Genomic DNA, 22,322 nt, shown 5'->3' with positions numbered 1-22,322 from the left:
AATGAGACATCATTTTCATCTATTAGGCTGTCAAAAAACCCCAACGAGGCCAGGCACAGTGGCTCATGCCTGAAACCCCAGCACTTTGGTAGGCCGAGGTGGATGGATCACAAGGTCAGGAGTTCAAGACCAGCCTGGCCAATATGGTGAAACCCTGTCTCTACTAAAAAAGAAACAAAAATTAGCCGAGTGTGGTGGCACGCACCTGTAGTCCCAGCTACTCTGGAGGCTGAGGCAGGAGAATCACTTGATCTCAGGAGGCAGAGGTTGCAGTGAGCCAAGACTGAGCCACTGCACTCCAGCCTGGGCGACAGAGTGAGACTCTGTCACCAAAAAAACAAAAACAAAACAAAAAAACCCCAGCAACTTTAGTGCAGACTAAACTGGCCAGTGTGGATGGAAGCAGGCCTTCTCTGGGTAATCTTGATCAGTCTAAAACAAGCCATCCTTTCCCCAGCTGTGATGGTCTGTTTCATGTGTCAACTTGGCTAGGCTCAAGTCCTCAGTGATTCCATCAAACACGAATCTAGGTACTGCTGCGGAGGTATTCTGTAGACGTGGGTAACGTGTAACCCCCTGTTAAGTGAAGGAGGCCATTCTCGATGATGTGGATGGGCCTCATCCAATCAGTTGAGGGTCTTAAGAAAAATGAGGTTTCCCTAAAAAGAAGAAATTCTGCCTGTAGACTCAGCCTTAGCTCCTGCTGCAATTTCTGGTCTGCCCTCCCTGCTGGCATGCCCTGGGATTTTGGACTTGCCAGGCCCCAAAATGGTAGAAGCCAATTCCTTGAAATATATATTTTTCTTTTTTTTTTGTTTGTTTTTGAGATTGAGTCTCGCTCTGTCACCCAGGCTGGAGTGCAGTGGCGTGATCCTGGCTCACTGCAACCTCTGCCTCCCAGGTTCAAGCAATTCTCGTGTCTCAGCTTTCCAAGTAGCTGGGACTACAGGTATGGGCCACCATGTCCAGCTGCTTTTTTTGCAGTTTTAGTAGAGACCGGGTTTCACTATGTTGGCCAGGCTAGTCTCAAACTCCTGGCCTCAAGAGATCCACCCACATCAGCCTCCCAAAGTGCTGGGATTACAGGCGTGAGCCACCATGACTGGCCGAAATACATTTCTTTACATACATATATCCGTGGTTTTATTTCCCTGCACAATCCTAACATAACAGGAATCTCATTTCTGAGAATTGATGCTTCCACACACATGATATACAAACAAACCTATTCACAGCAACACGCCTGCATTAGCAACAGATGCAAACAAACTGTTCGCTTAAAGAGCTGGCTCAATACACCACAACCATACAGTGGGATACTCAGCAGCCATTGAAAAGAACAAGGCAGCCCCATCAGAACTGAGGCAGAACAATCTCCCAGGTACAGCAAAAGAGGCAGGGTGCAGAGCAGCACGTCTACTCGTCTGCTCATCTTTGTGTAAAAACCATTACAAAATGTATATGCATGGGAGCTTCTGAATGCATGCGTCGCCCTCGGAGGACAGAGATGAACCTGGAGAAGGGCTGCTTCTGTCTGGGGAGCTGCTTGGCTCAGACACTTCTTTGCCATTGTCACTCATCCTATTGTTTGGATTCTGTGCACGTATATGCCTCACCTACTCTCAAGGTAACTATTCATTCTAGAAGGCAGTGTAAGCAGCAGACAGGTGTGAGCTTGGTTGCAGGAGAAGCCGACATGCATGCCTGTCTACCCCTTAACTGGCTTCACTCACGTGTGTGCAGCTCCCAGTGTCTGGAGGAACGGAGTTTGACCCTTGGTTTAGAGCCTTGCTGCTCAAAGTGCAGTCTCCATCCAGTAGTATGGGGACCCCTGAGAGCCCGTTAGAAATGCAGAGGCCAAGCACGGTGGCTCATGCCTCTAATCCCAGCACTTTAGGAGGCCGAGGCAGGCAGATCACTTGAGGTCAGGAGTTCAAGACCAGCCTGGCCAACATGGTGAAACCCCATCTCTACTAAAAATACAAAAAACAGCCAGGCATGGTGGCAGGTGCCTTTAATTCCAGCTATTTGGGAGGCTGAGGCAGGTGAATTGCTTGAACCCAGGAGGTAGAGGTTGCAGTGAGCTGAGATTGTGCCACTGCACTCCAACCTGGGCGACAGACTCAGTTTCAAAAAAAAAAAAAAATGCAGAGTCTCAGCCTCATCCTGATCTGCAATTAGCATCTGCATTTCCACAAGATCCCCCGGAGGCCCCTGTGCTGGGTGAAGTTTGAGAGGCACTGCTTTAAAGCATCCAAATAGTGAGGCAATGGGACATCTGATAAACCGAGAGATTACAATTTGCTTTACCTCCTCAGGTGTTTATACATCCCAAGGGCTCTACCTGAGTTGTGCCTGTGTTCACTGCCTCCTTCCCCAGGATGCATTAGATGGTACTTCAGGTTATCTGAATCGTGCAGTATCACCCAAAGCGTGTGTCTATGAGATAGGTTCCATTTAGTCTGCTACCACTGCATTCCAATGCTGCACTAAGGAACCTGTTAACCAAAAATAAAATCCTATGCCTTCCACTCAACAGACCCCCTTCTTGGCCAAGTGGACCCCAGAGAAACCTGAAGATCTGCATTCCTGGCCCTAACAGGCAGAGAAGCCAGGCCCCTTTTGGAGTTTAGGTTGAAATTGAGATAAGACTGGCAAACAAGACTCTGTGGCAGTAAGACACCAGATTATAAAGTCATGCGAGGCAGGGGTTAAGTCACACGTGCCCAACAAACCATAAAATCTCCTTGCATGGGTTTTCATCAACTCGGTATAATGTGGCTTACTTTCCACCCCGACTCTCGTATAGCATCACAAGACAGATAGCAGACCCTAAAGGAAATACAAATATTTTACCTAAAAATACATTTTTTGGACATATTTTGAAACGGCTGTTACAGGACCAACAGATCGAAATGGCCCTGCCATGTTTTGTTGGGGGGGAATTTGTACCGTAAAGAATCTCCATTAATGCAGCCAGACCTCTCCCCTTCTAGGCCTTCCCTGAATCTAGGAGATTAACTGAGAACCTGTTGCCTCTAAGGCCTGAAAAGAAACATTTACCATTTATTCTCTCTGAAGGCTGCTACCCAGAGTCTTCATCTACATACCTTTGGCCTCCAACACTGCCCTTAACTCAGGTATTTCCTTCTACTGATGTCAGGTCTGTAGACAAAGTTTAACTCTTTCAAGCAATTGCCAACTGGAAAATCTCTGAGCCCACCTATGACTGGTAACCTCCCCCTCCTTCAAGGTGTCCTGCCTCTTTAGGGAGGACAAGTACATCTCCCCCACATATTTATGATTTTACCTACAATTCCTGCCTCCCTAAAATGTATAAAATCAAACCGCATCCTGACAGCCTCAGGCCCTCCCGAGACTATTCCCAGAGCCATGGTCCCTCATATTTGGCTCAGAATAAACCTCTTTCAAATATTTTAACAGAGTTTGGTTTTTCCATTAGTAAGCAATTAACATCATCCATACTTGTCTCCTGGAATAGCCACTAGAATCTATGAGGAGACACCATTTTACAAAGAAAGCTGGGGCTCAGAGAGGTTAAGTAACTTGGCCAGAGCTAGACAGCCATCAAAACCAGATGTCAGTGGCTCTAAGCCACCACCTCTCTGTCTGAGGTTGAGCTGCTTCTATGGAGGCGATATGATTTGGCTGTGGCCCCACCCAAATCTCATCTTGAATTGTACTCCCATAATTCCCACATGTTGTGGGAAGGACCCAGTGGGAGATAATTGAATCATGGGGGCAGTTTCTCCCATGCTGTTCTCGTGGGAGTGAGTCTCACGAGATCTGATGGTTTGATAAGGGGAAACCCCTTTCACTTGGCTCTCATTCTCTCTCTTGCCACCACTGCCAGGTAAGAAGTGCCTTTCGCTTTCTGCCGTGATGGTAGAAGGCCTCCCCAGCCACGTGAAACTGTAAGTCCATTAAACCTCTCTCTTTTGTAAATTGCCCAGTCTTGGGTATGTCTTTATCAGCAGCATGAAAATGAACTAATGCAGGAGGCTAACAAGGAGGTGAATGACAGAGCTAACCAATGTCACCTACAGAGAGAGCAAGACTAAAGAGACAGGCGTTTAGAAGAAAAGGAAAGAACGGAAGTTGCCATCCTGAACCACGTGAAGACGTAAGGGAAGCTCCCATCCTGAACCACACGAAGATGTACGGGAAGCTGCCATCCTGAACCATGCGAAGACGTACCTGGTGATAGGCCATCAGGTGCTGAAAGATCTCCTCCATGGAAGAGTCTGTCGGGGAGGGCTGGAAAGTCCCCATATCCCAGGATTTCTTCTTCTTTTCTTCTTCCAACTCCTTCTCTCTGACCTTCTGCAATGCACTCCTGTATACCTGGTCCTGGCAGTAGACAATCTGCTCCATCTGGAAGTGGAGGCGGATCAGCTTCTCACTTTCTCTCTCTTGTTCTGTTCTAATGTCTTCGATTTTGGACTACAGTTAAAAAAAAAAAAAAAAACACATACACACACACACAACTCGGTTTCCCGAGTCACAGGAAAGTAGGTAAGAAGTCCATAAATACCAGGTTACCCGACGTGAGTGAAACAGCACGTTTCCTGGGAACAGCCCTCTGGGCCATGCCCGGGTGTATCTAAGGTGGGTTTCTAGCCCTGGCTGAGGGTCAGAGCTTCCCAGGAGGCTTGAACCACAGATGGGCCAGACCCCCATCCCGGGGCCTGGGGACCTGCATGGGCTTTGCTTTCAGGTTCTATAACTCGGCTTCTTTCCTTTCTCTTTTAGCAGCTTTTATATCTGATGGTGAGGATTGTCATATCAGATAATCCACAGGGATGAGCAGGGGAGCCAAGTTTAAGTCAGACAAATTCTGTTGTATGTTCCTGGGGTTTAGAGAAACTGGTTGTCAAAACCTGAGGAGGAGAAAATTCACACATGGACCCTCCAGGCCTTGATGAGAGGCACAGTGCATGGTGGCAGGTGCATCCTAAACATCTTCCTCCATATCCATCTCCACCTTCTGAGGAAGGCCTTATTAGTGTCATTTTATGAATGAGGAGTCGGGGCACAGACTGGAAGTGGCACATCCCAAGGCTTCCAGCTGGTGAATGATGGGGCCGGGCTCCTCATCTGTGCCAGGGATGCCCATTTCTAAGAGTGGCTAAGTCTGGTCTCTTGGCCCAGTCTGTCCCCCAGGCTCATTTCCTGTAGGCTCTTTCTTCACTCTGGGAAGTTTTGAGACAGAGCCTTGCTCCGTCATCTAGGCTGGAGTGCAGTGGTGCAATCTTGGCTCACTACAATCGATTCTAAAGTGTCAGCCTCCCAAGTAGCTGGGACCACAGGCATGTACCACCATGCCCAGCTCCTTTTTTGTATTTTTAGTAGAGATGGGTTTTTGCCATGTTGGCCAGGCTGGTCTCAATCTCCTGGCTTTAAGTCATCTACTGGCCTCAGCCTCCCAAAATGCTGGGATTACAGACTCATCGTGCCCACTCGGGCCAGAAAGATTCTATTTTTATACGTAGCTTCCTCAATGAGTTTCTGGATTTGGAGCCATTGCCTTTAGATGTGATCATCTTCTCCACTAACTGTGGATCTCTTGTTCTATGTGTTTAAGCACTCTCTCCTTTATTGCTTTCAACCAGACATCACCGGTAACACCAGAAGAAGCACTAGTGAGTGATGTTATTTGCTGCTCTAAATGTACACAATAAAATTGAAATAATCCTCATCCAAGAAATCTGTTTTCTAGTGTCAAGCTTAGTTTTTTTTTTTTAAAAAAAATAACATACGGTTGGTTTTACCTTGGCGGTTCTGTGGAGGTTAAAAGTTCTTCAAAATTTTCACTGAAACATCTGTGAAAGCAAGCCGGACCATATCTAATCAAAGAGAGAAAAACAGTTCAATATTGGTAGGATCATTTGTTCTAAGATGCAAAAAAAATATGAGGATCAAATGATATGAAGTCAAGTTTCCCCTCTCCCCCCTCCCTTCTTCTCTTTACCATGAAAAGGAAGGCGGGCTCTTTTGCTTAATAACTTGCTGGAAGAATCTTAAAAGCAGATGACCCCTGGCATACATTTATTTGATATTTAAGCTTTTTATCCTAAACAGTTGCAAATCGTATAATTTCTGTTAAATTATAAATATTAATATTTTATGATACAACTCTTAATATAAGTCAAATCACTCTTAATGTAGACATTCAAATTCCATTGATATAATTTATTCATTTAAAAAAATACAACAAGCTTTTAGATTTAAAATTTATATTATTTATCTTTTATTTTGAAACTCATTTCTATTCTACTTCCTCACAGAATTTTATTGTAATACAGCATATAGTATCTTTATGACTGAAAACTTCTTATTGATCTCCATGTCATATATTTCTGAAAAAGAAGTAGGTGTATCTATATTGATTTTTATGACTATAAGGCTCTAAGTATTACAGACTTTCCTCTGGAGTGAGTTAAGAGTCTACAATGGACCAAAACAACATGATTGCAAGTTTTGGTATATGATGATTAAGGCTAAAAGGTCAATTTTACTGGAAATACACCTCTGAGTGAGCTGTTCTGAGGCTATCTCCAGCTCCTTAGTTCATGGATCCATGAGTGATTATTAATTACTCCTAAGATGAGACAGCTGAAGTGTGAGTAAGGATGCTGTCAGTCAAGGAGAGGATGAAGAAAAGAGATTCAATAATGTGTGGAAAACCAAGAAAGCAAAGCATTTCAAGAAGGGAGTGGATCCACAGTGGGATATAGTTTCCTATCTATCTGTGACACACCTAGATTCCTACAGCACTCTAAAATGCTCCAAACACGTCTACATGTGCAGTTATTTAACTACTGGCTTTATTCCTTGGAGACTTCAAATAAACAGCCGATTGAGTGTGAATTTTGAGTGTGAAGCCAGCATAGCAGTGAACAGGGTGGAGGTGTGGTGTGATAGGAAAAATAGAAATATTTTGTCTTTGTCACCAATTCCTAACACAGAAGAACCTACATCTCTTAGAATGTCTGGCCTGTTAAGAGTATCTCGAAGAGTATCTCGTGTTTTTAAGAGATGATGCCCGGTGGGGCCCTACATAGCTTCAGGATTGGGGCCGGGCACTAGAAAGACCAAGCCTTGACTAGAAACTTAGAACTTCCAGCTCCACAGAGGAGGGAGAGCCTGGAGATTGAGTCAATCATCCATCAGGCCTTCGCAATGAAGCCTCCATGAACCCTTCTCAGTGGTGAGGTTCTAAGAGCTCCCTGGTTGATGACCAGGTCCCTGTGCCATGAGGGTGGTGCCCCCAACCCCATGGGGACAGAAGCTTCTATATTCAGGCCCCTACTATGTGCCTCTCCAACAGCTTCATTTGTGCCCCTTATCAAATCCTTTCTAATAGACCAGTAAATGTTAGTGAAGTGTGTTCCAGAGCTCTTGGCTGACCTGAGGAACGGGTGGCAAGAATCTTGATTTATAAACAGTCCATCAGAAGAATGGGAGGTCTGGGACTTGTGACTGGCGTCTGCAGTTGGGGCCAGTCTTGTGGGACTGAGCCCTTAAGCTATGGGAACCACACAGACTCAGGGCAGTGTCAGAATTGAATTGAATTGTTGAACACCAACCTGACACCTGCAGAATCAGAGGTTTGCTTGGTGGTGTGGGATGTGCCCCAGGAGGAAAGTGCTGAAGTCTGGTGCTGGCTTTGGTTCGAACCTTTCCCTTCTTTAGAAATCAATGCCCAGAAGTGAAACTGAGTACTCACCTGTCACGGTGTGTAGCATATTCACAGCTGGCTCTTCCAGCGCCTTGATTTGCTGTTTTATGATTGTCTCAAATGTCCTGTAATTCACAAAGCCTGGCAGCTCTCTACCACGATACTGATTTTCAAATTTCTGCATTTTTCTACTCGTAATTTTATGGCCTATAGCAGGAAAAAAATAACACCAAATTATCTTACAAAAATAATCTTGCACATTTTCTAAACATAATACCATTCTAGATTTTCTGAAAATATAAATGGCAAGAAAAAGTGATATCAAATCAAATCTAACTGGTAAACTAAAAATATTCAGGGATCGCACACACACAAAAAAAGCCAGATCTCAAGATAATTTTCCTTAGTCATCTCAGGAAGGGGAGTGCAGAGCCAGGTACAATGTCAGGAACCTGCACATGCAGAAACTTCGAGTAAGACCCCCTTTTCTTTGAGACGGAGTCTTGCTCTGTCACCCAGGCTGGAGTGCAGTGGTGCAAACTCGGCTCACTGCAAGCTCCACCTCCCGGGTTCATGTCATTCTCCTGCCTTAGCCTCCCGAGTAGCTGGGACTACAGGTGCCGACCACCATGCCCAGCTAATTTTTTTGTGTTTTTAGTAGAGACAGGGTTTCACCATGTTAGCCAGGATGGTCTCGATCTCCTAACCTCATGATCCACCTGTGTCAGCCTCCCAAAGTGCTGGGATTACAGGCGTGAGCCACTGTGCCTGGCCAAGACCCCTTCTTAAAAACGTACTTAAGTATGGACTGTTGTGAACCTAATTTTAGTTTTACCAAAGAAATTGTACCATAACACATTCCTTGCCCTCAACTGCATGCCCATTAGAAGTGAGCATGAACACTTTCTGGAATTAACAATATATCATATATTCATGTGTAGAAAGTGTTTACAAGTCAAATGGGATAACAGAGTAAACCAGGTACATCAACTTGTATGAATGTGATACAGTAGCACTGTTCACTGTGTAAGATGCTGCATTTTTCTTTAAACTTTTGGAATTGTTTGTACTCCCAACAGTCCACACTAGAGAGAGTTAGCCCCATCAGAAGTTCAGAGGGTTTGAGTTCCTTTTTGAATGGTAATCCAGTACCCTTTTTCAGTCAGGATTTTTCTTACTGAGATATCATTTATATAGTATAAAATTCACTCTATTGAAAGTATATGGTTCAGGCCAGGCGCGGTGGTTCATGCCCATAATCCCGGCACTTTGGGAGGCTGAGGCTGGTGGATCACCTGTGGTCAGGAGGTCAAGAATAGACTGGCCAACACTAAAACCCCATCTCTACTAAAAATACAAAAATTAGCCAGGTGTGGTGGCAGGTGCCTGTAATCCCAGCTACTAGGGAGGCAGAGGCTGAAGCAGGAGAATCACTTGAACCCGGGAGGCAGAGGGTGCAGTGAGCCGAGACTGAGCCACTGCACCCCAGCCTGGGCGACACAGCGAGACCCTGTCTCCAAAGAAAAAGAAAAAGAAAAAAAAAAGTGTATGTGTGAGTGAATTTTAGTATATTCGCCAAGTTGTGCAACCATCCCCAAACATAACTCCCAAACCCCACACCCATCACCCATCAATGACCACTTCCCACTTTTCCCTCCCCAGCCCCTGGCAGCCACTATTCTGCTTTACGCCTGTCTGGGTTTGCCCACTCTAGCCATTTTCTATCAATGGAATCAAAGAATATGATATGTGGCCTTTGTGGCTGGCTTCTTTCACTCAGCATGATGTTTTCAAGGTTCATCCATGGGGTGCTGTGGACCAGTGCTCTGTGCCTGTCTGCGGCTGGAAATATTCCAGGGCTTGGTGTTATGGGCTGAGTTTGAGTTGTGACCTCTTCAAATTCCTATGCTGAAGTCCTAACCCTCAGGAACTCAGACTCTTACTGTGTTTGGAGACAGGCAAAGAGGTAATTAAACTGAAATCAGGTCACCAGGGTGGGCCCTCATCCCATCTGCCTAGTGTACTTGTAGGAGAAGATGAGGACACAGACACACACAGAGGGGCAACCCCATGAGGACCTAGCGAGAAGACGCCATGTGCAAGGCAAGGAGAGAGGCCTTAGAAGGAACCAACTCCACCAACACTTTGATCTTGGACTTCCAGCCTTCGGAATTGTAAGAAAATAAATTTCTACTGTTTAAGCCCCCACCAAGTCTGTGGGACTTTGTTCTGGCAGCCAGAGCCAACTGCTACACACAGACACATGCCAGTTAGTTTATCGATTCACCAGCGGATGGTCATTTGGGTTCAGTGATATAGAAGAGAACAAATGTGGCTTTAGTTGTCACCAGCTCCTTATCCTGACCATCCTCCCCAACTGCCCCACTCTCCTCCGTCTTAAGCCAACGTATCAGGCTCACCACGCTATTGACTCATTGCTATGGTCTACATGTTGGTGTCCCCTAAAAATTCCTATGTTGAAACTCAATCCTCAGTGTGATGGTAACAGAGGAGATCTTTAGGAAGGATTGGGTTATGAGCACTCTGCCCTCACGAATGGGATTCCAGGCACTTCAGATACTGTATTTTTTTGCAATTGAAGGTCGGTGGCAACCCCATGTCAAGCAAATCAGCACCATTTTTTCCAGTAGCACATGCTACTTTTTGTTTCTGTATCACCAATTTTTTTAGCAATAAGGTGTTTTAAACTAAGGTCCGTACATATTTTTTAGGCCTAATGTTATTACACACTTAGTAGACTACAGTATGGCATAAACGAACTGTTTATGCACCAGAAACCAAGAAGTTTATGTGACTTGCATTATTGCAATATTCGTTTTGTCTGGAATTGAACCCACAATCTCTCTGAGGTATGCCTCTGGTATCTCTGTAAAAAAAGAGGTCTGAGGAAGCTTGTTCGTCCCTTATCCCATGAGAGGACACAGCTAAAAGGTGCCATCTTTGAAGCAGGGAACAGGCTCTCACCAGACACCAAATTTCCTGATTCCTTAAGAATGGATTTCTCGCCTCCAGAACAATGAGCAGTAAGTTTCTACTGTTTATAAATGACCCAGTCTCAGGTATTTGGTTGTAGCAGCTCAAAGAAGGGACTAAGACACTCACCTTCTTGCAAATTGTTTTCAATTATTATACCCCATTTGTGGAACTCATGTCGGAGTCTGGTAAACAGTCGGCTGTCTTCTTCCCCTACAGTTTCCTCCCCTTGTATGAGAGCAGTGATATCCTGATTAAAGGCATTAATTTTCTGTCAAGAAGAAAAACATCAGTATAAGCGGATAGACTTCAAATCCAAGGTCAAGGTCGTTTGGAGGCTGTGCCTGTGTGGAGGGTGGGGAATCATTCTTTGCTTCCTTATGGGACACTGTGGATCAGAAGAAAGCAGAGGTTTTGGCACCAGAAAACCCTATCCCACCCCTTACTGCCTTAAGGATCTGGGCAATGATCATGACAGAGCAGGCACAACGCAGCCTGAGCATCCCTCACTGCTGACGCACCCGCACTCCCTGCCCTGCCTCCCTCAGCCCTGTCCACCCTTTGAGTGCTACAGGCCAGACGTCTTTAGATCAGCCTTGGGGGAGTGAAGAAGGAAGTGCATAAGGCCCAGGGTCCCTTTTTTGACCATGACATGTGCTTCTCCAGCTCCATGCAGCTGGCAACACTCACGTCTATCAGAAAGAACATTTTTTCATTTTCATCTTCCGGTATGTCGACACCATACTTTTGTAGCTCCTCTGTTATTCCCTGGTGACTCTCCTTGATTTGATTTTCTAACAGCGGCAGAGATTTCTGAGGAAAATGGAGAGAAAATAATGGGAATTTATAAAGATGAACAGCGAATGAAAAGGAAGTCCTGGGCCTCCCTCTACATAGGAGCTCCCTCTACGTAGTGGGCTGTTTGACTTCCTGGCTTCCTCTAAAAGGAAGCTTTTCCAGACCTGGGGGGCAGGAGGACACACGCTAGGGGCACTGTTTTCTGCCCAGGTCTTCCCCCTTCCCCACTCCTGTGATAGCAGCCTCATGAGCAGCAATGAGGCACCCACTGTGCATGGGTGCTGGGCCCTGGTAGAGCGACCCAGGGGCAGTTCCTCCTGTCGTTGAATTAGGTAAACTCTCTGGAGGGAGACTGGAGAGACCCACTTGTTTAGTAGGTTCTGAAGAAGTGGCATTTGGAGCAATTGGAGATTCAACAACTTTTATGTTGTTTGCAATCAATAAACAGTGATCAGAGACTTCTGTTTTTAACAATACGGTTGACACCATATGCTGGCTCACACTTCCATAGCAAACATCTAAAAATGCCGGCTGACATGTGAAAGCCATACCTTTAAAACGTATCAGTGAACTGACAAGTTAGTGAGGGGTACTCAGATGCCAGCCCCAGTAACAGTGGCCAGGGAGGGGCTCAAGAAGAAGGCAGCAATGGAGCCTATCCCAGCCACAAGGGCATCTGTCTAGGTAAGACAACTCAAACATGAACCTCTGAGCCTGACTTCGTGCCTGACTTGGTACAATGGCAAAAAACCCCCCTGGGCTTGCTCGAGGTGGGGAATCTAATAAGGAAGCATCCCTTTTCTGCACACAATGGGACCCCAAAGAGCTCTGCGCTCATCACAGTCAGCTGGAAAACAACCCCATTCTGCACCCACATTCCTGGGGACCACGTGGAAGACCTTGCACTCTGGTGCTGAGTTGAAAATTTGAAAAAGGCCAGCCTGGCCAACATGGTGAAACCCTGACTCTACTAAAAACACAAAAATTAGCTGGGCATGGTGGTGTGCACCTGTAATCCCAGCTACTCAGAAGGCTGAGGTAGGAGAATGGCTTGAACCCAGGAAGCAGAGGTTGCAGTGGGCCGAGATCACGCCACCGCACTCCAGCCTGGGCAACAGAAAGAGACTCTGTCTCAAAAAAGAAAAAAAAAAAAAAGGAAAAAGAAAATTTGAAAAAGGAAGAGACTACATTCAGGCAGATGTTTAAAAAGCACCACAGAGCTTTCACAAAGCTTTTAGAAGTTAAAAAATACATTCATTAGAATGACTAAGACATTATAATAGTGGTTGTCAATGGGAAAGGAAGAGTTAGTAGCTTGTGCATAAGATTTTACTTTTTATTTTGGCCCAGTAGAGCTAGTCTGTCAGCATCCCCCCAGACTGTGGTCCCCTGAAAAGCAGTATCCGCATCGTCTGGGGGCTTGCTGGAAATGCAGAGTCCTAGGCCCCACTCCAGACCCAGAGAATCTGAATCTGCATCTTAACAAGATCTTCAGAAGATCTGTGTGTACAGCGGCGTTTAAGCAGCCAGCAAGGTTCAGCTCTGTGTTCACAGCATTCTTTTCACGAACCCACAGCCCCGCCCGTGCTTACACAGATGTGTGCGATGAGCTCGCTGGTGAGTTTCTCTGCCAGGCAGGGGATCGTGGCCTTTCCTTCCTCCAGCAGATCCCTAGAAGAGAACACAGGATCGATTTCCACCGTGATGTAGCCAGAACATGCACGTCTGCCTTCTGCTGCTGGGAAAAGTCAAGGTGAATTTCAGTTGTTTACAACTGAATGGAATGTCTTGCAATTGGTACCCAACAGATACTCAGAATTGGATTGAATCGGATTATGACTGAATTTTAGCAATCTAGCATATTTCAACAATGATATGGAATGAGCCCTTCCAGCTGATATAATAAATGTGTATCATGGTATTTGACTATAGACTTGGTCATCACAAAAATACACAGGCACGTATAGACACGTTTATGTAACACATACCCCCTTCTATGTGTAATATGTGTAGGTAATCATAATGGATAGAGGCATATCTTCATACGAATACACTGAAGCCTACTGAGATAAATGGGTAGCACAACACTGAGGAGAAGAGACACAAGATATCTTGTCCAAGATAAAAACTTAAACCATGGGCTGCCTGGAGGAAGGAAGTCAAGCATCTTCTCACCCGATCCAAATTTGTGCTCCCCGGGTGAGTTATTACAGGGTTTCCCACATTTTATGGGACATTTTAGGATAAAGGAAGCAGCGAAGCATGAGTTTCTGTACCTTTTTGTGAGAGTATACTCATACCTAAGCTTCAGTTTCTCTGTCAATTTTTCTAGATTGTGGTAAAATACATATAACATAAAATTGACCATTTAACCATCTTTAAGAGTATACTTGAGTGGCATTAAGTACGTTCACACTATTATGCAACCATCACCACTGTCTTCAGAACTTTTCATATTCCCAAACTGAAACAATGGCCCCATTAAACACTACCTCTCCATTCTCTCTCTCTCAGCCCCTGGCACCCACCATTGTTTCTGTCTCTATGAATCTTACTACTCCAGGGACCTCAGCTAAGTGGAATCAGACAGTATCTGTCCTCTTATGACTGGGTTCTTTTAACTTAGTAGAACGTTCCCAAGCTTCATCCATGTTGTAGCATGTGTCGGAATGTCCTTCCTTTTCTAAGGCTGAAAGTATTCCATGTTTTTGTACAGACCACATTGCTTTCTGCATCCGTCCATCAATGACACTGAGTCATCTCACATCTTTTGGCTATTGTGAATGTGCAGAACAGCATGTAAGTTTCTGATATTTCTGGAATTCTGAGTAATGGCTCTCTGTAGGCTTCTGGGAGAACTGAATGCAAGAATGTTTACAACTCTACATAGTCCCATCATTTTAAATCTTACCAATTTATCAGTCTTTTCCTTTTAAAAAATGTCACTTTTGGCAGGAGGGATAGAAAGGCCTTATAAACTATTCACCTACCTTTTCTTCTGGGATGCTTATTGCTTCCTTTTAATATTTGACTTTAAACTATTTTGGTATAATGAGGTAAGTAAGGGCAGTATTTTAATTTTTTTCCCAAATATTAATTAGCCCCACACCATTAATAGATAACCAAGCTGATATAGTCCACTATTTGATTTGAAATGCTGCGTTTATCATGTATCAAATATATACATCCAGGTCTATTTCTGGGCTTTCTACTTTTTTTCTATTCATGTTTTTATAAAATATGGTTCTAGCACCATACTATTTAAATTATTGTACATTGTTTTCTCCCTATTTTCATTTTGATTGGTTTTTAAGTTTTTTTTTTTTGGCAGTATTTTGTAATCCCCTTTCTATTCTTCTAGCTGAATTCCATAGTCCTTGTTGGGGAACAAGCATAGTCACACATACACTCCACACATCTGTGGGATGGCTGCCACTTTCCCCAGGAAGGCCTGACATCCTGGGCTTGGACTGACCCGTGATGAAACCCAGGCGAGCGCACCTGAAGTGTGGGTGGTCCTGAAAGAAGATCTTCTCTCTCTGCAGGGCTTCAGACAGGCTCAGCTGGTCCTGGATCTCCTGCTGGCCGCGGCACTTGACGATCATGTACCCCTTCTTCAGGTGGAACACGAGGTTCCGCACCACATCCACAATCTTGTCTTCAGTTCCTTTGTCCACCAGATCAGGCTTCGTCAAGATTCCTGCGAGCCAGATGTATGTGGAGAGAGAACATGCCCAGTCACGAGGCAGAGGTGAACGAACAACCACTCACGCTCCCAGTCTCCCAGGGTTTCCTCCCATCCTTGCTTGAGGGCAGGCCATGGGCCCTGCAGAACCATGGGGCCAGTGGAGCCCCGCTCCAGAAAAGAACTCCATGGCAAGCCGCATGAAGGCAGGAATGCCTCCCAGAACAGTGTGTGGCTCTCCCCAAGCTCCTTCACCCGGGTCCACTGTAGAACACGCCACATTTTGTTTGTCCCTTGAGTTATGGACATCCCATCTCAAACACATTCTTAATGAATACCATGTGCTTCCTGAGTTTGCCCTGCTTCTGAGCCCACTGTGCCTTTCTGAGCAAATAGATAAGGGTTACAAGGTAACCTAGCCAGTGAAAGTCAAAAGCAGCTCATTTCGCTTGGCCTTGGTGGGCACCAAACCTGCCCCCTTAGCAGGTCTTAGTGGAGGCAGGTCCCCACTGAGCAAAGCCCATGGAGACTGGAGGGACACTTGCCCACTGGCAGACCACTGAGCACAGGCGGGCTTCCCCATTCTCACCGATGGTCCTGTCTCCCTCGGGGTCCACCTCCTGGGCCATGCTCAGTGCCTCTGTGGTGGCGATGTCCACATTACTGGGGACCACCACCAGGTTGATCGTCTCCTGCCTCTGGATGTACTTCCTGATGAGTGTCTTGATCTGTAAGGAAATGAGAGGAGGTGACTCATGAGTATGGCAAAGGCAAGTGAGAGGTGAGACAGGTCCTGCCCTTGTACTTGCTTCAGGCCCTGAGAGTCCCAGGGGTATTTCCCCCAAAAGAAGTAACTTTGGAGAAATGAACCCACAAACGCAACCCTGGAGGTACCTACCAAGCTGGAATTATGAGAAAATAAATTATCTGGGGCAGAAACAGAGCTGTAGGCTCAGGGAAAACCACGAGGTTTCAGGTAATTAACCCCCAAGACCATAGATCTGATGGTCACAATGAAAAATGGTGGCCAAAAAACACCATTTCACCCCTAAATCTTTAATCTGTAAAGTAAGATTCACTGATACTAAAATATCATTATACCTATTTCTTTCTTGCTTGTTTGTTTTGTTTTTGTTTTGAGACAAGTTCTTGCTCTGTTGCCCAGGCTGGACTGCAGTGGCACAATCATGGCTCATCACAGCCTCCCTGGTTCCAGCAATCCTCCCAGTAGTTGACAGGTGCACGCCACTATACCTGGCTAATTTTTTAACCTTTCTTTCATAGAGAAGGGGATCTTCACTCTGTTGTTTGGGTTTCTGTCAAACTCTTGGGCTCAAGGAATCCTCCTGCCTCAGCCTCCCAAAGTGCTGGGATTATAGGAGTGAGCCACTGTGTGTGGCCCATTATACTTCTTTTTAATGCTGTCTTCCCACATAAGACCCCTTCCTAATACACAGCACTTTAGATATGGCATTGCATAAAACATAAAACAAATACATAGAAGATGTTTCCAACTGGGCCCATTGGCCTCACTTTCTCCAAAGCAGCTTCCATTCAACTTGACAGAAGAGACTGACCAATGGGCTCTCTAAATTCCCCACTCACACCTCCAAATACCAACTCAGCTCTGGACTCACGGTTACTCTAATACAGTATCCCCTTTCTCCTCCCACCCCTCCCACACACCCCCTATCCCCACACCAACGCCAAGGTCAGAATGGGTCTGAAGTCTGACCTTATACCCAATGTCAGCAGGTTGATTGCCCACAGCCACTCTGGTTATCCCAGGAAGGTCTATTAGAGTCAGATCTGGGACATCTCGGGAGCTGATCTCCAGGGTAATTAGCTCATGACTGATTCCCATTCCTTCCCCGGCGATGGTATTCTGGGCTAGAGAAGAAGCAGGGAAAATCAAACCCAGAGCTTAGGATGAAAGGATCTCATTACAGTGAACGCTCTGAAAGCATCTTCTCCTCTCTGTGAGTCATGGATAAAAGCATATCTGGAGCAGGTTCAATTTTCTGTGATTGGGATGACAGAGATCTCAAAGGATAACTCAGTGTTTTCCCTGCTGTTGGCCAGCACTGTGTGTACAGAGACCTTGTGAGAACATCACCATGAGTGACACCCACTTAGACCAGTTCAAAGCTGGGCTGAGGCAAGAAGTTCTTCCTGGTAGTATTCCTAAATCCTTCTCATTGATGTCAGTAGGAAATCAGCAACCAAGCAAAATAAAAACAAAACTATATGGAAATTCCTAAAATATAAACTGGAAAATCATATGGGGAAATGTGCTTATTTTAGCTAAGATAAGCACTGGCTGTTAACATCCCAATAAGATTTTATTTTGCTCCTTCCTCCTTCATGAATTTTAGGACAGGAATTTGTTTCATCAACTTGTTGGCTAACACCACTTTCCTCTTTTCTACATCTAGAATGTCTTTTTGAGATGTTCAATATCAATTTAGAACTTAGGAAATAACAGTGGTTATGGTCCACTAACTGTTCCCCCAGTATCCATGTACCTGCCATGAAGTCATGAGATCAGGTTCTGGCCAGTGGGCCATGTGAAAATGTTATGTGCAACTTCCAGAAAGTGTGCTTATGAAGGCGGAGATATGCCCCTTGCCATGGTCCAGCTGGCTTCAAAGTGGACTTGCTGACTAAGTCACAGTGGTGGTGGGGGGCCTTGGAAACAGAGGCCACGCCCAATGAAGAAATGGGATCAGAATAAGTCTTGGTTCCTGACACTGGAATCCCCAGTCAGCTCTGGTCTGTCCCCCTTCAGACTTATATGAGAGGGACAGAAAGCTTCTGCATTGTTTAGACCACTGTGTTAGCAACTTTCTGCATTGTTTAGACCACTGTGTTAGCAACACACTCCCTTCCATCCCTGTATGCACGCTACTTTACAGGGTGCCTTTGTCACTTCCATGGAGAGAGAGAATCTGTCCCTTGAAATTGGGCTTGGCCACTTGACTTTCTCTGGCTGGCTAAGGGGATGTTACACAGTGCGACGCCAGGAGAGACTGAAAGGTGTTAGATGCTGGGTCTTGCCCTCTTTTGCTGCTAGGAACCCCTCCACCTAAATTAAGAAGTCCAGCTTAGCCTTCTGGAGGGGAGAGGCCACACAGACAGAAGGCCTGGTCACTCCAGCCAAGGGCCATCCTGGACCACCAGCCCCAGCCCAGCTAGCCCAGAGATAGCTGGTCCATCAGATCATGAGAAATCAAAGTGGTTAAGCCATTAGTTTTAAGATGGGTTTGTTTTACAGCAAGGGCTAACACACACAGTTATTTTGAGTGTTCTGCTGCAGGCAGCCAACCTAATCCCAACTAATTCAAAATCATGGTTTGTCAGTAACATTATCTTTCTGTAAACAGTCAACAAATGTGATTAATGCTCCATCTTTACAAATGCTAAACTTGTCCCTTCCTACTGCTGGGCATCAGTTCATGTCACTTCAGTACCTTCCCGGTGTGAATGAAACTTAATCATGTGACATGCTAGAAAAACAGAAAGGTCAACAGGAAGGCGTCATCCGTGCATCTCACAGTGGCTGCTCTTTGTCAGCTACTCTGCCCTGTCTACACTGCTGGTGTTGTTTCCCCTTGCAGACAACTTCAAATTGATCCTTGTGGTTTGCATTTATGGAGGCCTGCCATGAGTTAGCCTAAGCTAGGATTATGCAAACCCAGGCACTCCCCTTTCTTAGGAAAAGGGTGCTGGTTCTGAGTGGGGTTCGGTGACGATCCAGTCCACAATGTGGAGCTCTTTGCACAAAGGAAGAAGGGGAGGAGGCTCCCTCACCCTCACATCTGGCTCCTCTTCTGCCAGATCTAAGTAGGGAAGCCCTTGATTAAAGGACAGATCGTCCGTATATGGGGACAAGTTTTACATTTCAAAATTCACATTATTCTAGATACTCACATATTAAGCAATAGATGTGTTTTTGAGACAGGGTCTCACTCTATTGCCAGGCTAGAGTGCTGTGGCAAGATCACAGCTCACTGCAGCCTTGACTTCCCAGGCTCAAGCAACTCTTCCAGCTCAGCTTCCTGAGAATAGCTGGGACCACGGGTGCATGCCACCATACCCAGCTATTTTAATTTTTTTTAAGAGACAGGGTCTCACTATGTTGCCCTGGCTGGTCTCGAACGCCTGGGCCCAAGCAATCCTCCTGCGTCAGCCTCCCAAAAAGCTGGGATTACAAGCACAAGCCACTGTGCCCGGCCAGAAATAAATTATTGCTATCAGATGCTGATATCCAAGCATGCTGGTCATAATGAGGTAAAAGAAGTAGAAGGAACTGGGGCCTGATGTGCAGGAGAAAGGGGTCCTAAGGAAACAGCACAGGCCCAGGGAGGTGGGAGTAGAAACAGTTACAAACTGACCCCAGGCATGTCAGAAGGCTTGACCAGGCATCCAAACAGGGGGTACTCACCGTTATTAATTTCCTTTTCTACCTCTGAAGCATCCAAAATCTCAATCTCGTAGTCCTGGTAACTGACCTTGCCTCTCCACTCATCTTCGTTCACAAGTTTCTTCAGTTTCAGCACCAGCGGGCATCTAGTCACCATCCCTAGGAGGCCACGCCCACATCAGTGCTCCACTTTGCTCTTAAAAGACCTACATAGTGCCTTAGGCCCATGGTTCTCAAACTTTTATACACTCATCTGGGGAGACATTTAAAACTGGAAACTTTCTGGTCTTACCTGGGTTACATGTTCAGAATGCATGTTCTTGAGGTCACCCAGACACAGTGCGATGTCCCCACATATCAGAAAGTTTCCAGTTTTAAATGTCTCCCCAGATATGTGGGGACATCGCACTGTGTCTGGGTGACCTCAAGAACATGCATTCTGAATATGTAACCCAGGTGAGTTTTTGCTCACTAACGCTTGAAAGCCACCACTCTTGGCTTCCTGCCTCATCCCAGTGTTCTGCCATGAGCTCAGGTGGCAGACCACATGGGAAAACCCCCCAAACTCATCCAAACATCTTCCATTATCCTCCCAACATACACACTCTACCCCCATTAGGAAAGTATCCTGCTGCCACCAGGCCACCTTACCACTGTACTCCTACTGTAAACTCCTTCCATATTCTACCTACCATGCCTGACCTGTATTGCAAGACCCATCCCAGGCCTGAACTCTTTGAGCCCTCACTGATCTAGTTCTGAACTGGGGGACCCAAATGCATTTATTCAGATCCTCCTCAAACTGTAGATTACATATTACTTACGTGAAAAAAAATGTGCAATGAGATAGTGTTATGAAATGGTGTTCCCTCCAAATTCTTATGTTGAAGCCATAACCCCTAATGGGACTGCATTTGAAAATAAGGCCTTTAAAGCAGTAATTAAGGTTAAATGAGGTCATTAGGGTGGGCCCCAATCCAATATGACGGATGCCCTTACGAAGAGGAAGAGACAGCAGAGATGCTTGTGTGCAGAAGGCCGCATGGGGGAGCGGTGAGGAGGTGGCCATCTGCAAGCCATGGAGAAAGGCCTCAGAAGAAACTAAACCATGATATTGGACTTCCAGCCTCCAGAACTGTGAGAAAATAAGCTTTTGTTGTGTAAGCCAGCCCGTCTGTGGTATTTTGTTATAGCAACCTGAGCAGACTAATATAGAATGTAAGTTCTTACCACTGCCTCTGGGAAGGGCAACTCCTGACAGTGCCTCCAACACAGAGCTCTTGCCCGAGCTCTGGTCCCCGATGACGGCGATGGCCGGCAGGGCCAGGTCCTGCTCCACACCCAGAGCCCGCAGGGAGTCGATTAGGTCAATGCAGGGGCGCACCTTCTCCTCGTACTGGCTGCACAGGTTGTTCTCAGCCACCTGGAGGAAGCGAAAATGGAGAATTCTTCATGGCCTGCAGATCATGTTCATGATATGGTTTGGCTCTGTGTCCCCACCCAAATCTCATCTCAAATTGTAATCCCCGTAATCCCTACGTATGAAGGGAGAGCCCATAATTGGATTGTGGGGGAAGTTTCCCCCATGCTGTTCTCATGATAGTGACTTTTCATGAGATCTAATGGTTTTATAAGTGTTTGGCAAGTTCCTCCTTCAGTTATTCTCTCTCCTGCCGCCTTGTGAAGAGATGCCTTCCTCCATGATTGTAAGTTTCCTGAGGCCTCCCCAGCCATGTGGATTGTGAGTCAATTAAACCTTTTCTTTATAAATTACCCAGCTTCAGGCAGCTCTTTATAGCAGTGTGAAAACAAACCAATACCCTCCATTAAAGACGGCCAACTTCAGTAAGTCTAATACACAGGTTACTGGAATCCCCAAAAGATAATGGAAGAGACATAAAAAAAATTCAAAGAAATAATACACACAATTCCCTCAAACTTAATGAAAACCATAAACCCAAAGATCCTAGAAACTCAACAAACATCAAGCACAGCAAACATAAACATCATCAAGCCATCAAGAGGGTTAAATTGCTCAAAACCAGTAATAAAGAGAAAATGATAGGAGCAGCCAGAGAATGACATAGTGTGAGCAGAGGAACACAAATGAGAAATCTGCTGTAAATCTTATCAGAAACAATAAGTGAGAAGACAGTTAAGCAGTATTTTGAAGTACTGAAAACACCATCAATCTAGAATTCTATACCCAGCAAAATATCTTTTAAAATGAAGGCAAAACAAAGACCTTTCTAGCCATCCAAAAGCTTAACTAATTCGTTACCAGTAGACCTGCACTACAGGAAATGTTAAAGAAGTTCTTCAGGTAGGAGGAAAATGACACTGAATGGAAATCTGGATCTACACAAAGGAGTCTATACTAGAAGGGGTAACTACTAGACTTTTTCCTGTTACTTTGCTATCTTTATTGAATGTTTGAACATAAATAATAACAATATTGTGGGATTTATGATGTATGTAAAAGTGAGATGCATGATAGAAATAGTATGAAAGCTGGGAGCAGAGAGATGGAAGTACACTATTCTAAGGTTCTCACACTATACATGAAGGGACAGACTATCACTTGAAGGTTGACTTATTAAAGATATATACTATAGGCCGGGCGCGGTGGCTCAAGCCTGTAATCCCAGCACTTTGGGAGGCCGAGACGGGCGGATCACGAGGTCAGGAGATCGAGACCATCCTGGCTAACACGGTGAAAC

At 45.4% G+C, this 22,322-nt stretch overlaps 1 protein-coding gene across 1 annotated transcript in view; it reads right to left on the bottom strand.

Moving 5' to 3' along the window:
• Nucleotides 1–22,322, bottom strand: part of MX1 (MX dynamin like GTPase 1) — a 34,485-nt gene that overhangs the window by 4,315 nt on the left and 7,848 nt on the right. The window contains 12 exon segments of the mRNA XM_017880224.1: nucleotides 4,219–4,464; nucleotides 5,793–5,829; nucleotides 5,831–5,867; nucleotides 7,751–7,909; nucleotides 10,826–10,967; nucleotides 11,387–11,509; nucleotides 13,087–13,165; nucleotides 14,996–15,194; nucleotides 15,769–15,907; nucleotides 16,915–17,069; nucleotides 19,624–19,761; nucleotides 20,833–21,025. Coding sequence (XP_017735713.1) covers nucleotides 4,219–4,464; nucleotides 5,793–5,829; nucleotides 5,831–5,867; nucleotides 7,751–7,909; nucleotides 10,826–10,967; nucleotides 11,387–11,509; nucleotides 13,087–13,165; nucleotides 14,996–15,194; nucleotides 15,769–15,907; nucleotides 16,915–17,069; nucleotides 19,624–19,761; nucleotides 20,833–21,025 — 1,647 coding nt within the window.

The sequence above is a fragment of the Rhinopithecus bieti genome, unplaced genomic scaffold (assembly GCF_001698545.2).
Source record: "Rhinopithecus bieti isolate Rb0 unplaced genomic scaffold, ASM169854v2 scaffold_11744, whole genome shotgun sequence".
Lineage (NCBI taxonomy): Eukaryota > Metazoa > Chordata > Mammalia > Primates > Cercopithecidae > Rhinopithecus > Rhinopithecus bieti.
This window is presented reverse-complemented; position numbering and strand designations above follow the sequence as displayed.